At 43.6% G+C, this 16,003-nt stretch overlaps 1 protein-coding gene across 4 annotated transcripts in view; it reads right to left on the minus strand.

The window, feature by feature from the left end:
* PHKB (phosphorylase kinase regulatory subunit beta) overlaps window positions 1-16,003 on the minus strand; it is a 200,210-nt gene that overhangs the window by 1,969 nt on the left and 182,238 nt on the right. For 3 of the 4 annotated variants that reach the window (XM_063437844.1, XM_063437843.1, XM_063437841.1), the window contains 8 exons: window positions 15,518-15,677; window positions 13,378-13,459; window positions 12,132-12,189; window positions 6,432-6,522; window positions 5,295-5,497; window positions 2,459-2,593; window positions 1,919-2,048; window positions 1,691-1,798 (listed from right to left, as the gene is read on the minus strand). In XM_063437844.1, the coding sequence (XP_063293914.1) occupies window positions 1,691-1,798; window positions 1,919-2,048; window positions 2,459-2,593; window positions 5,295-5,497; window positions 6,432-6,522; window positions 12,132-12,189; window positions 13,378-13,459; window positions 15,518-15,677 (967 nt within the window). Of the gene's footprint in view, window positions 1-1,690; window positions 1,799-1,918; window positions 2,049-2,458; window positions 2,594-5,294; window positions 5,498-6,431; window positions 6,523-9,942; window positions 10,034-12,131; window positions 12,190-13,377; window positions 13,460-15,517; window positions 15,678-16,003 lie in introns of all 4 variants that reach the window. The other variant, XM_063437842.1, reaches the window with a different exon arrangement.

Below are 16,003 nucleotides of genomic sequence, written 5' to 3' on the forward strand. Positions count from 1 at the left end.
ATATATATATAGGAGCAGTGTCACTATTACATTCACATTCTCACACACACACACACACACACACACACACAATATATAGGTGACTATCCCATACACACACACACACACACACACACACACACTATATATAGGAGCAGTGTGACTATTACATTCACATTCTCTCTCTCTCTCACACACACACACACAATACATCGGTGACTATCCCATACACACACACACAAACAATATATAGGAGCAAATTAACAATCCCATTCACACACACAATATACAGGAGCAGAGTGGCAATCCCATACACACAATATAGGTAACTATTGCATTCACACACGATATATAGGAGCAGAGTGACGATACCTTTCAAACACAATATATAGGACGAAGTAACAACAGATGGCATCCATTCCATGCAGTGGCAATGTAGCTGTGTCCTGTTATGGTTGATCATGTAAAAGAGACCAGAAGGGGTTCGGGGGGCGACCAGCAAACGAACCAGAAATGTGAATGTGGGGCTTCGTACAGAAGCCAGGAAAAGAAATGCCAAATAGGGTAACCCGACTCCAAATCATGGACCAAAAGCACGCTCTCACCCCAGAGACTGCAATGGGGCGAAAACCTAAAAAAATCCTCCCACCAGAGGCATACAGACAAGTTGACAAGCTCTCATTCGAGAGGCCTACACCGCCGACTCCAACCATGATAGCGCTGGAGGCTCGCAGCGAGGAGGCGGCCTTAGAGGACTCTTCAGATGACGGAGAGAGCCTCACCTCGTCTCAGACGGGGGCCCAGCGGGACTCAGAGTCAGACTCATCTCCGGTGACAAAGAGAGACATTAGGGACCTACTGCAGGAGATGAGGGAGGTGTGGAAAGCAGACCTCAAAGAAACTCGGAAGGAGATGGGGGCCCTCCAGACACGAATCACTGAGGTGGAAGGCAGAGAAGGTGCAAGGGATCACACCCTGCAAGTAACCCAAGACCAAATACAAGACCTCACACAACAGGTCCAAAGTCTCACCAGAACCGTCACGGCGCTGGAAGCGAGACACAGGAAGCGGAATGTCCGTCTTCGAGGCATCCTGGAAACTGTCGGAGGGGATGACCTACTGCCATATGTACAGAGACTGATGGCCAAGATAGGCATTAAAGGCGGCAAGGACACAGGCACACTACTTCCCACATTCCGAATCTGGAAAGCAGCGGCCGCCCCGGGTGACCCCTTCCCCCACCCCCACCCGGAAAGGTGACCAGATATCAAACACCCCACACTACGCAACCCCATAAGCCTACAACACATGGATACATCAATAGACACATTATGCTGTTGCTTGATATGCAGTTAGCATGTTTGTCAGTGTTTAGTAAGGCTTACATATCCTTAAACCACCAGTCGATGGCTACATATCCTTAAACCACCAGTCGATGGCTACGAATAGAGATACGTTCCACACAGACGATGCCACAGTGAATAACTGACAACCTGTTAACATGTTGATATGTTCTTTTCGATATACTACGATGCCGATGTAATTTTGTTGAGATGTCAAACTCCAATAAAATACAAATTACAAAGAGAGATCAGGAGTAGCGCTGTTTGCACTAGAGATCAGTTACATATGTCATTTACAGTCACGATCCAGGTTATTTAGTTAATGTGATTTTATCATTTAAAGCTAGCGCAGGATTAATAATCATTACCTCCACCACGATCTGCCGGTACTCTGGCTGAGCGATGTTCTGTAACATGTCTTCCACAAGCAGCGAGAAGTTCATCTCATACATGGTCATATCGGACAGGGTGGGCTGCTGTTAAAGGAGAGGTTGGATCCTGGTTAGAAACACAACCATCTGCCACGAGCTGCCTTTACAATGTATGCAGATAATCGATTGCAGCATATCAAGGCCAAGCATTCACCGTCCATTTACCTGAGGAAGGAACTTCTCTGCAACAATGATGCCACTAGGTGTTCTCTCCAGAATCTGCCACACTCGGTCGTAGAATCCAGCAGGATTTCGATTCAGAGATCCATCTATCTGCCTTCGGTTCAGCCAACATCTAAGGAAACCAGTTATTATAAATGATATCTACTGAGTTTACTGAGAGATATAGCATGTGGTATGTACAGTGCAGCCTAAACCCACTGCAGAAAGAACCGCCCCATCAAACAATGGCCATGTTTATTAAGCCCACGCACAGCACTCACCTGCCCCGACCGCTGCATGTAAATAGCAGCCAGGACCCATTCCAGCCCACGCACAGCACTCACCTGCCCCGACCGCTGTATGTAAATAGCAGCCAGGACCCATTCCAGCCCACGCACAGCACAGCACACACCTGCCCCAACCACTGTATGTAAATGGCAGCCAGGACCCATTCCAGCCCACGCACAGCACTCACCTGCCCCAACCCCTGTATGTAAATAGCAGCCAGGACCCATTGCAGCCCACGCACAGCACAGCACTCACCTGCCTGACTGCTGAGGCTGCAGTATGTCTAGCAGGAGACATTTTATTTCACTGGGTGACAGCTGATAAATATCCTTCCCTGGTTTATCGCCACCACGGATCTGCAGCTCGTAGCGCATGGCGTGGACAATCCACCTGCATGGAGTCACGTTAACATAGAAAGGAATGATTTATTTTACTAATATATTCACAGTCAGATTAAATATATCTTAACAGAAAGTCTATATAGTGGAAAGCAGTACTGAAGTGATAAATATATAAAGATCTAATCTATACTGGATGACTATATACAGGAAACAGCTATATCAAACGATAAATATATCTTTACCTACAGCTTGGAGATACTGGAATGGTCTGTACTGGCAGGATACATACATCCTTCATATAAACCGCTGAGTGGTCACACTAGAAATACAACCACTGTTACGGTGCACTGAGAAGGTGTGATCGTAACTGGGTGCTCAACGCTGTACGTGGCTCAATACACTAAGAATTTTTACGGTAACTTGATGAATCAGGAGCCTCTCGTTCTGGTCTAGTGAAGGTTGGGCCCCAGCTCTTCCCACGTCTCTCACTGATGATGCTGGTGTGTAGGGAGGCTAAGTAGTGGTTCGTGGTGACATTGTATGACCCAAGAATGGCTTGTGAAGGGAACTTGGCAGGAAGAAAGTAATACCGGACAGAGGAGGCGTGGCTAACATGCAGAATGACTAAAATATACAAAACTGTGAATGCAAAAAATGCAGAAATAGGTTGGTGCCCGGTGTGAGTCTGATTGTAGAACTGGAAATTAGGGGATAAAATATGCACTGCAGGTATTTGTGGCCAGTCACCTCTTAAGTTCCCATCTCAACTAGAATGTGCCGGTCAGCCACCTGATGTATTCCAATAAGAACAGCCAATCATTGATCAATAAAGAGGCTTAAAATTAAACTTATCTTGGTGGAGAGTGCAATAGAAAACCTACCAACCAGGGACATTGGCCGTCATATAAAAATACCCAACGGTGACCATGTGTATTTCCTATATTTATACCCTACAGCTTTCAGAAATACCTTGTAAAAGTTACAGTGAGTTAATGGGCGAGGGATTGGGACTGCGTCTCGTACACAGTATGAAGGAAATGTTTTACTAAAAGCTGGAGAGATCAGGGATCAGACAGCTTTCATATCTTACGGCTACATTTTGGGAATGTATATGGTGGAGATTGTCAGGGTATTTATATCGGCAGACATATTGTGCTATGATAGAAATTAAAAGTGTATATTGCCTGAGTCACTCTGAACAGACCAGACTCAATTTTGTTATTTTCAAGTTAACAAAGAGACACGAAATTTCTATCCTTTCTGTAAAACTAACCACTTTGCAAGAGCTTAGGAATGTTTGTATATACAAATCAAGTGATAAGAACAGGGGATGGACCGAATGTCTAAATGCTAATGGAATATAATTAATCCTAAACCCAGACATTTATGACAGAGAAGATTAAATAATGTAATTTTACTTTCGATATTGTATAACGTCCCATTGTAAGTTTAGGGGTCATACTTAGTTATAACTGTCATATTAGAAATTATAGCAGAATTTTCCAGACACAGTCTGAAGAGAGCCCAAATAAACTCTTTGAAATGACAGAAAACTTAAATTATAAATAACCATAAAGATAAGGTAAATGACGTCAAAATAGCCACCAGGAAAAGTTAACTCTTTCCTGGATAGGAATGTTTAGTGGGACGAGACTGCCCTCTATAGACCAAATACTTAAATTGTTATCTGGAAGGTAACCACACCTCCAGTGTTTCTATTGGTCTATCATTTTCCTTTAAAAAGTTAAGACAAAGGGAAGAGAAGGGTATGCAGAGAGAGCAGTCGGGGGCAAAGAGTTGGAAGCAGGCTAAGTCAGGAGAAAGAGACCCATGACATTCAAATTCCTGAGAATACCTACTAATCTGATGAAAATATCTACTCAACTGGTAATTATACTGGCTTCATTTAATTAATCTAAATTAATTAAAATTTTCTAATAGCATGATATATGACTGGATAAATCACGATCAGATTTCGATATTTAGAAATCTTCGTTAATTAAGAAGTATATATTTATAACCATTCCATGCTGCAGATGGAATTAGAATAAGTATGTATTTATGTGACATATCACATGTTAGCATATCGTGATATTTATCCAGGTGTATTGATTTGCTCTAAAATAAGATAAAATATCTGTTTAGGCAAGTTAAAATTCTGCTTATAGAATTTGATAGATTTCTCTTATTGGATGGTTCCAGGAAATGACTAATGCTGGTTTAAATGTTATTTTATTTAAAATCACATGAGAATAGGCTTAATTACCTAGGAGGTCTAACCAGCATTGAAAGGGTTATTCTAACTGTCAGCTAAAGTTTTTATGGCTATTCGCTGGAAGCTTTCTCTGCGTGAAACTTTCGTTTCTCTGTGAAGCCCATTATAAATCATTGTCTTGACAATTGGCTGTGTTAGCCATTGGAATGTATTGCCATTAATTGCATACCATGTTATACTGAATTTTCATTGATTATTGTCACGCATGTTACATATTATTTAAATTGTCACAATAAATTGTATCTATTTTTATAACAAATTGTGATTTTTATTTATATGGAATACATTTCACTTACACGATAACAATCTTTGGGATCTGAGAATTGAAATAGTGGGCAATTCTCAACTGTTTACTATCCCATAAATATCCCCACAAGATGGTTTATAAAATCACATTAGGAATCTGCTGCCAGATGATGTCACAGTAATATTCCTTGGGACCAGTTTATTTGGGGAGGGCGGGAAACCAACTCACCCGACGCGTATTTTTAACATGCCGCTGAAGAGCTCCGGTGTGTTTGAAATGATCCAGCCAATATGGATGACAAGTTCTTGTTGCAGGACGGCCTCTCGCTCGTCGTATGGGCTGCACTTACTATAAATTATATCTTTAATCACCCCGGGGGACAGGGGATTGGAAATAACTGCTTCTTCATGTCCAAAAACACCCAGCGTCACCTAAAGATGGAGAGGTTTAGTGTACGAGGCATTGTATGGCAGGATCACAGCAAGGAGGAAATTAGCAGAACGCATGCGGTTAGATGGCCAAGCAGCATGCGCGGCAGGTGTCAGTGAGAGGCAATGCAAGTTACTGCACAGTTAGAACTAGCTGGACTACTGCAGGTAACAGGTGTATCAGCTTAATGAGATACATTAAGCCAGAGGGAAAATGGGTCGACTATTTAATAAGGCTATAACAGCCTCGGGAGGGGGATTTCTAATAAGTGTGGTTTGCTTTATTTTCTGTAATGCACCTAAACAATCTTTCTGCTACTTTTTATTATTTAATTTTCATGATTTAACTGCAAACAACTGAAAGAACAAAACAAAAAACTTGCAAGAATAGAGGACTAAAGACTACCAATTATTAGGATAAAAAGCAGTGAATGCAGGTCACCGTGAACTCGCCAATCTAACAGAGGTTGAAAAATGTATCGGAAAGAAAAGGCACCTTTTTTTCATATATCTTGGAAGCAACAAATTTGTGAAAAGACAGAAATTGTCCAGATCAGAATAATTTGGTGCTAAAAGGAAAAACTCCAGAAAAACATAAAAAGTGAACGTGAATCTTATTTTATTTATTATTTGAACGCACACGGATTATACAGTGTGTAAATTAACAGCAGGTTGTCCTGTTAATACATCTGCCTTTGTCATCATACTAATGTGTAATATCCCAGTTTGTCCACCCACGTAATATGCGATCTAACGGGAATATATAGAGGGGTGTGCTTTGTATAATAATCACAGCTAGTCTAATCTCTCATTTCCTAACACATCACAGCCCTAACTCTTTCAGAATCAGTGGGGGCGCCGCTGAGAGGGGTTTAAAATGGCTGCAGTCAGATCACAGGTACAGATAGAGCTTACCCTCTGTATCTCGGCCACTTACCTGCTTCCCCTGAACTAAGACATTAGTTATAGATGGAGCCAGGCTATCGACAGTTTTATACAACAGACTGGCAGCAAGACGCACAACAGACCTGGGGGCAGAAAACAGACAAGTGCCACTTCTAGATGCCACATAGACAAAACATTAGACTTAGCAGACACAGCCCTCGTCCACTGCAGCTGGAGACAGACAGTGTTTCATCATAAACAGACATTAAAGAAAGGCATATCACCAGTCATGTGCTCCATAAAGCTTTCTACTGTCCGCACATAACTTTCTATTAAAATAATCCGTCATGCTAACTCTCCGCACGTAGAAATTAATGCCGATTCCGGAGATGCTAGTTTAAGAAAATCTTGGTTACTCAACGAAGACAGATACAAGGACACAGGAAGTGCTGGGGTCACTCCCTCCCAACAGCCTTAGGAAGGGCTGGCCGAGTGTGATGGGAGTAGCAATACTATAAAATGCATAGATTTGCAAAAAGTGAAACCATTTAATACTATATTAAAGCAACACAGAAACAAACTATACTCCTAATTACTGTGCGTGTCAAAAGCAGCTAGTGCTCCGTCATAAAACAATCCCAGGACGGAGGTAGATGCATCTCCTAGCAGGGGCTCTCATGGGAATCCCTGTTTTCTAGAGATCTCCGTATCTCTCTGACACTTTGTTCAATGTCTGTGCACCTGTCCGACGCGTTTCATGAGATTGATTCCTCACTTCTTTGGGGATTATTGTATTTATTATTTTAACTTAAACCAGTAAGGATTTTCCAGAGCCCTATCCCGGTATGCTTTCAGTGAAGCATGCAGGATAGCATTATGGGATTAGTGAGAGTGATTCCTGCCTTTAGACAGAGGGATGATTAGTAGGGTGCACTTACCGCTGTGACAAGCTGTGCATTGAGTTAATAAGGTGACCACTCTTCTGACAAACATGATTAAAAGCCCACGGACTGTGACAGGTAGGGCTGCCAGGACATGAAAAGTGCTGCTGTGCAGTAGGGCGCAACAGGGAAATTAATCCGTCTGGGTTCCTGCTATAGGGACACACAATTCCAGCCAGGCAGCATACATGTCGTACCCATCAGTTGAAAGCCATGGTGCTTATACTACATTAGATCCTTCAATCTTCTAACATGCAGCACAGCAAACACAGAAATAATGTATTGTCCTGTCCACAGAGACTAGCAGGTCCCACGGCTATAGCCAGGGTTTAGTAATAGAATGCATTGTCCTGTCCACTGAGACTAGCAGGTCCCACGGCTATAGCCAGGGTTTAGTAATAGAATGCATTGTCCTGTCCACTGAGACTAGCAGGTCCCACGGCTATAGCCAGGGTTTAATGATAGAATGCATTGCCCTGTCCACAGAGACTAGCAGGTCCCACGGCTACAGCCAGGGTTTAGTAATAGAATGCATTGTCCTGTCCACGGAGACTAGCAGGTCCCACGGCTATAGCCAGGGTTTAGTAATAGAATGCATTGTCCTGTCCACTGAGACTAGCAGGTCCCACGGCTACAGCCAGGGTTTAATAACAGAATGCATTGTCCTGTCCACTGAGACTAGCAGGTCCCACGGCTATAGCCAGGGTTTAGTAATAGAATGCATTGTCCTGTCCACTGAGACTAGCAGGTCCCACGGCTATAGCCAGGGTTTAGTAATAGAATGCATTGTCCTGTCCACTGAGACTAGCAGGTCCCACGGCTACAGCCAGGGTTTAATAACAGAATGCATTGTCCTGTCCACTGAGACTAGCAGGTCCCACGGCTACAGCCAGGGTTTAATAATAGAATGCATTGTCCTGTCCACTGAGACTAGCAGGTCCCACGGCTATAGCCAGGGTTTAGTAATAGAATGCATTGTCCTGTCCACTGAGACTAGCAGGTCCCACGGCTACAGCCAGGGTTTAATAACAGAATGCATTGTCCTGTCCACTGAGACTAGCAGGTCCCACGGCTATAGCCAGGGTTTAGTAATAGAATGCATTGTCCTGTCCACTGACACTAGCAGGTCCCACGGCTACAGCCAGGGTTTAGTAATAGAATGCATTGTCCTGTCCACTGAGACTAGCAGGTCCCACGGCTATAGCCAGGGTTTAGTAATAGAATGCATTGTCCTGTCCACTGAGACTAGCAGGTCCCACGGCTACAGCCAGGGTTTAATAATAGAATGCATTGTCCTGTCCACAGAGACTAGCAGGTCCCACGGCTATAGCCAGGGTTTAATGATAGAATGCATTGCCCTGTCCACGGAGACTAGCAGGTCCCACGGCTACAGCCAGGGTTTAGTAATAGAATGCATTGCCCTGTCCACGGAGACTAGCAGGTCCCACGGCTACAGCCAGGGTTTGATGATAGAATGCATTGTCCTGTCCACTGAGACTAGCAGGTCCCACGGCTACAGCCAGGGTTTAGTAATAGAATGCATTGTCCTGTCCACTGAGACTAGCAGGTCCCACGGCTACAGCCAGGGTTTGATGATAGAATGCATTGTCCTGTCCACTGAGACTAGCAGGTCCCACGGCTATAGCCAGGGTTTAGTAATAGAATGCATTGTCCTGTCCACTGAGACTAGCAGGTCCCACGGCTACAGCCAGGGTTTAATGATAGAATGCATTGTCCTGTCCACTGAGACTAGCAGGTCCCACGGCTACAGCCAGGGTTTAATAACAGAATGCATTGTCCTGTCCACTGAGACTAGCAGGTCCCACGGCTATAGCCAGGGTTTAATAACAGAATGCATTGTCCTGTCCACTGAGACTAGCAGGTCCCACGGCTATAGCCAGGGTTTAGTAATAGAATGCATTGCCCTGTCCACGGAGACTAGCAGGTCCCACGGCTACAGCCAGGGTTTAATGATAGAATGCATTGTCCTGTCCACTGAGACTAGCAGGTCCCACGGCTACAGCCAGGGTTTAGTAATAGAATGCATTGTCCTGTCCACTGAGACTAGCAGGTCCCACGGCTACAGCCAGGGTTTAATGATAGAATGCATTGTCCTGTCCACTGAGACTAGCAGGTCCCACGGCTACAGCCAGGGTTTAATAACAGAATGCATTGCCCTGTCCACTGAGACTAGCAGGTCCCACGGCTATAGCCAGGGTTTAATAACAGAATGCATTGCCCTGTCCACTGAGACTAGCAGGTCCCACGGCTATAGCCAGGGTTTAATGATAGAATGCATTGTCCTGTCCACAGAGACTAGCAGGTCCCACGGCTACAGCCAGGGTTTAATGATAGAATGCATTGTCCTGTCCACGGAGACTAGCAGGTCCCACGGCTATAGCCAGGGTTTAATAATAGAATGCATTGTCCTGTCCACGGAGACTAGCAGGTCCCACAGCCCGATATATACCGATTCACTATACATGCCTCTCTCTGCATGACTTTTTGCCCTTATACCCCCTCCCCCCAGGTGTGCTTCCACAGTGAACAGGACTTGCCCAAGTCAGTGCCCAGCGCCAGCTGTCAGAGCAATGCCCGGTTTGCACAGTGATGAGGTTTTACCTGCTTCCCATGTACCACCATGGTGGTGATGTGCGGGGCTATAGAGGAAGCTAATTTCTGCATGAATGCTGCGGTGTAACGGACCACGAACCTGGGAGTATGACATCATAAGACAGGGTCAGGCACGTCTCATCGTCTTTACAGCAAAGCAGTCGATTTCATTTTGCTAGGCTGGAAGATTTAAAGCTGGGTGCGCCATGACTGGCCTACCCCAACTGTATCTCACCCAGCCAGGGTGGACAAAGACAGACATATTGTGGGTTTCACAATCACCTCCATTAATGAGGTTCTGACACCAAATACTGATGATATTAAAAACAAATTGCAGAATTTAGGTAAACGGTGCTGATTTGCAAAAACGCTCCAGTTCCGAGTTAGTCACAATTTGGGGTTCAATAATTGATGGTTTATGAATATGAACCCAGCTGTCTCCCTATATTATATATAATATTAGTTTACAACGAATGAGTTATTTTCGTTTAGCTCACATTAAAGGTACAGATTACACAGCCCACAGCAGAGGTGGCTAACCATCTCCCATTAAGCCACCATCATAAAGGCAGTCAAATAGTTCATGTACAGGTTCCGCCATATTGGCCTAGAGCAGGGTTTCACAGCTCAGTCCCTCAAGGCATGCCAGGCGTCTAGGTTTAAACCTGCAGAAACAGATTTGTAAATGTGTAAACCCCGGGATCTGGATTGGGAACATGGGAATTCTGTGTCAGCCCCTCGGAGAGCTCCTAACAGGGATTTCCTGATCGCACTAGGCAGCCTCTGACCTAATACTGGACACATCACAAGAAATCGAACATTCTCTCCATGCTATTCGATATCATCACTGATGCTCTATTTTATTACTGGCAGACACACTCCAGGTATATGTGTACCAGCAAGCAAACCTGTATGCTATTTAATTAAAGACACACAGGTAGGTCCGCTCTGTGTGCTGTAGGTGATCAGTCATTTACTGGTAGTTGTCACCACAGGAGGAGCAGGAACTTACTACAAGAGAAACACTAACAAGAGGTTTGCTCTTTTTTAAAATCTGAATGCATTATCTTTCTGTTGTATGAATGTCAAATCCACCCTGGAGTGTGCCTTAGAACATGCCATTAAGGTGTTTAATGACAATATGAGTGTTCTGAATTCTGCAATCAGTGGGGCAGAGATAGACTGTGTTGTAGGTGGAATTTGAGCGCTGCTCACCGGGTCCATAAAGCCACAGAATGTGGATACATCAGTCTGATACGTAATGGCACATACATGATGCATGTTAGCATGTAATAACCTAGCTCTAATTACACCCACATCCTGACTGCGTTCTGCACGCCACGGTTGGCATGTTCTCTTAATTCGCAGCGTTAGCAGCGTGGTGTACAGGTCATGAAATCTCATGGTTCAGATAAAAATCCAGTATGACTCACATAATTGACTGGTTAGAATATCTGTCTATTCATTAAACTGTGAGCGGCAGGGACTCGAGAATGAAATTTAGATTAAATTATCAGAGATATGCATAAAGTGGAGTGGCACCCGCTAAAATCCATAGATCCTCCAGACCAGGGTGGACCATTCCCAACAAATCATAATGAAGAAAGTTGGACCGGGATCATGTAGACAGTGTTTAGAATTCTTGGGAAAACAATAATAAGTTTCAGCTCCCACTGAAGCCTTTTTCAAGCTTGTATGGTTTTTCCAATCAAATCTGCCTAAACACCATCTCTATGTGCCTGGTCCAACTTGATTACACAATTATAAGAGTTGGGGGAAACAATTTCCCCTAAATTATACCAGAAATGTATGATGTGGTTTCAGAAGTCAGACCTACTCAGCAAACCTCTGCCTCGTTACCCTGCCCCAAGTCCCGTTTAACACAGCATTACTGTCTACAGGATTAGTTTAATCTCTGACATGATGACATCATTGAACAGATAAACTCCTGAGGGCAGCACCGTTCATTCCCTGCCAGTCACCGTTAAGTTGTGTATTTATGAATTTAGGAAACCTAATGCTTGATCGAACATATCTACTGAACTTCCGAGTCCATCTCCTACTCCTAGAACTAGCAGATTACAGGATGCCAGCTGCCTGTGTGCAACTTACTCAGCGGCCACCAGGAAGCCTGGGACAAGTAGTTTCCTTCATCAATATCTATTGATATGAACGACAGGAGCAGGTGTGTTACTCACCATAGTTTATTGGTTCCGGCCTTTCGATAGATCCTCTCCATGAAATCCGACACAGTACCTGTAATGAGAAAGGAGTCACAGGTTTTAGGACAAGGCAAGTCTTTATGAAGGGAGAGTTGCCAAATCTACCACATATCACGTCATCTTGGCAGTACATCAAAAAGTGCTCCCCGGCAGGCAGGCTGCTGCATTCAACTAATCAATCAAGGTAGAATCCCAATGGAATGGTGTTAAAGACGTTAGGGCATCGCTTACCATTAAGTATTGTGTGTGCTGGAAAACATGGCGGATCTGGTAAGCATAGAATAGATACAGCCATTTTTTTTGTACGGCATTAAGAGATATAGCGCAATGGCCATGTAACTGCCTAGGAAGCGGCCAATATTGTTATAGGCGTGATGGGTCGGGTCAGTCTGAGACACACAGGGGAACCACAGCTTGGTCAGTGGTGGGCACATTAACCCTTCCATCACCAGGCGAGAATTAGCCCTGCATGGCTGCCTTAGATAAAAGCAGTTCTGGTTATTAAGTTATGATTTCCTGACACCCTTCCTACAGACATCTCTCACCTCTTTTGATTAGCCAAAGCACACTTTTGCTCTTTACAATTTGAGATTTTTTCACCCCACCAAAACAAATTGCTCCGCCGCTGGTGAAATGGTAAGAAAACTACGCTGTATACAGGTGTTTAGTGATCCATGGAATTGTAGCTTTAACCCCTGCTCTGCCAGAGACCCGGACTGTATCAAAACATGGTGTTAAAAATGGAGTTCAACCCTTACCATGCTACACATACATAGTTATTGAAAAGACTGGAGGCAGGGCTTCTAGAGAAGCAATGTTTATATGATCCTGCCATGGGAAATTAACATTTATAGAGCATTTAGTGTTATTCTGGATTTTTTTAAATGACCTGGCCATCCAGGGCTTGTGGACGCCAACATCAGGACATTGTTCACACGATTTAGTAACACAGAGAATTAGACCGAACGTAGACTAATTTTCAACCAAACAACTGATATCCAAACCCAAATGAAGGAAATTCACAATTAACTTCTCAAACTTGCTACTCAATGATGGAAATCCAGTTGGATTAGCTAACTAATTAATCCAATACATTTGTTATTTAAGCCGAATTTGCTGATGGGGCTTGCGGTAAGTAAAGCACATTGTAGAGGTGTTTGTTCCATTGCGCTTCACACACCGTACAAGCAATGCCGAAGATGAGAGATGTTTTAGCACTCACCCTCCTTGGTTATAAAGTGAGGACCTTCTCGTTTCAGCAGAATACTGACCAGGACAGCCTGGGTTGCCAAGCTGGTGCAATCCTGTGGAAAGAAAACCGACATATATGAAATGGTCTGACTCCCCAAACTGCACGAGGGAATGCAGAAAAACAAACTAAAAAGTTAATTTATAAATTATTTACAGCTTTTATGATAACTGGGAGAAAAACTAAATTCTAACTACCTTTGTTATCGGCAGAAATGACAGGTCATTGGACTTGTGAACAACTCCGTTTCAAATGTGTCAACCGAATCAAATTCCTGTTAATCTACATCCGAACAAATCGATCCGCCTTCTAAGACGCCACAGGTAAATCCCGAACAAATCGATCCGCCTTCTAAGACGCCACAGGTAAATCCCGAACAAATCGATCCGCCTTCTAAGACTCCACAGGTAAATCCCGAACAAATCGATCCGCCTTCTAAGACTCCACAGGTAAATCCCGAACAAATCGATCCGCCTTCTAAGACTCCACAGGTAAATCCCGAACAAATCGATCCGCCTTCTAAGACTCCACAGGTAAATCCCGAACAAATCGATTCGCCTTCTAAGACTCCACAGGTAAATCCTGAACAAATCGATACGCCTTCTAAGACTCCACAGGTAAATCACGAACAAATCGATCCGCCTTCTAAGACTCCACAGTTATATCCCGAACAAATCGATCCGCCTTCTAAGACTCCACAGTTAAATCCCGATTAAATCGATCCGCCTTCTAAGACGCCACAGGTAAATCCCGAACAAATCGATTCGCCTTCTAAGACTCCACAGGTAAATCCTGAACAAATCGATACGCCTTCTAAGACTCCACAGGTAAATCACGAACAAATCAATTCGCCTTCTAAGACTCCACAGTTAAATCCCGAACAAATCGATCCGCCTTCTAAGACTCCACAGTTAAATCCTGAACAAATCGATCCGCCTTCTAAGACTCCACAGTTAAATCCTGAACAAATCGATACGCCTTCTAAGACTCCAAAGTTAAATCCTGAACCAATCGATACGCCTTCTAAGACTCCACAGGTAAATCACAAACAAATCGATCCGCCTTCTAAGACTCCACAGTTATATCCCGAACAAATCGATCCGCCTTCTAAGACTCCACAGTTAAATCCCGAACAAATCGATCCGCCTTCTAAGACGCCACAGGTAAATCCCGAACAAATCGATCCGCCTTCTAAGACTCCACAGGTAAATCCCGAACAAATCGATCCGCCTTCTAAGACTCCACAGGTAAATCCTGAACAAATCGATACGCCTTCTAAGACTCCACAGGTAAATCACAAACAAATCGATACGCCTTCTAAGACTCCACAGTTAAATCCTGAACCAATCGATACGCCTTCTAAGACTCCACAGTTAAATCCTGAACAAATCGATACGCCTTCTAAGACTCCACAGTTAAATCCTGAACCAATCGATCCGCCTTCTAAGACTCCACAGTTAAATCCCGAACAAATCGATCCGCCTTCTAAGACTCCACAGTTAAATCCTGAACCAATCGATACGCCTTCTAAGACTCCACAGTTAAATCCTGAACAAATCGATACGCCTTCTAAGACTCCACAGGTAAATCACGAACAAATCGATATGCCTTCTAAGACTCCACAGGTAAATCACGAACAAATTGATAAGCTTTCTAAGACTCCACAGTTAAATCCTGAACAAATCGATCCGCCTTCTAAGACTCCACAGGTAAATCCCGAACAAATCGATCCGCCTTCTAAGACTCCACAGGTAAATCACAAACAAATCGATTCGCTTTCTAAGACTCCACAGGTAAATCCCGAACAAATCAATTTGTTTATCTGTAGATTAAAAGGAATTTGATTCATTTGATACAGCTAAAAACGATTTGTTCACTAGTCTACCGGTCATATATCGGAAGTCTCTGCTCATCAGAATTAGGGGAATCTGCCGTTAATTACTCTGCTGTAGTTTAATTCATGAAAAGACATGAATGAAACAAATAGTTTGCAGCAGGCTGTTAAACCGCTTGTGTTTTTGCAGGGCTGAGCATTATGTATGTGCATAGAATGTACAAATCACAGCCTGGAAATTAAGGTGGAACTGGTAGAAAACTCCAGGGATCGCCTTACATTGAGTTTCTGAATAATGTCATAGGTGGGTTTGTGTTTCCAGTCTGCGACGCTGATTTCCGGAGGTTGCTCCATCTCTGCACTGGGAATACTCGACTGCCTGTTAACCTTCGAGTGCTTTGGCACTTCAAGCTCTTCAAATCCTCGGAATTCCGGAACCCTAGAAGCAAGTATAACGCAGTATTATTTACACATCAACTAGTGACTATTTCAGGTCTGTCGGAGGATGGTGGTGGTCTTAATCCACAGACTGGAAGTTTTTTTTTTGCCGTTAAAGGGTCATTCGTTCCGGTGGAGCCAGTTTTGACACTTGAGAACAATTGAAACAATTATAGTTTAGACAAAGAGTGTGTCAGGTTAGACAGTTTACACATAGATCCTGACTATTAGCCTTATTTATTTTTTTTTTTTTATCTGTTTCTCAAAATTATGCAATCATGTCACTTATTGTATAATCAGCTTTACCGCACATTAACCAATTCCTAC

The sequence above is a fragment of the Pelobates fuscus genome, chromosome 12 (assembly GCF_036172605.1).
Source record: "Pelobates fuscus isolate aPelFus1 chromosome 12, aPelFus1.pri, whole genome shotgun sequence".
Lineage (NCBI taxonomy): Eukaryota > Metazoa > Chordata > Amphibia > Anura > Pelobatidae > Pelobates > Pelobates fuscus.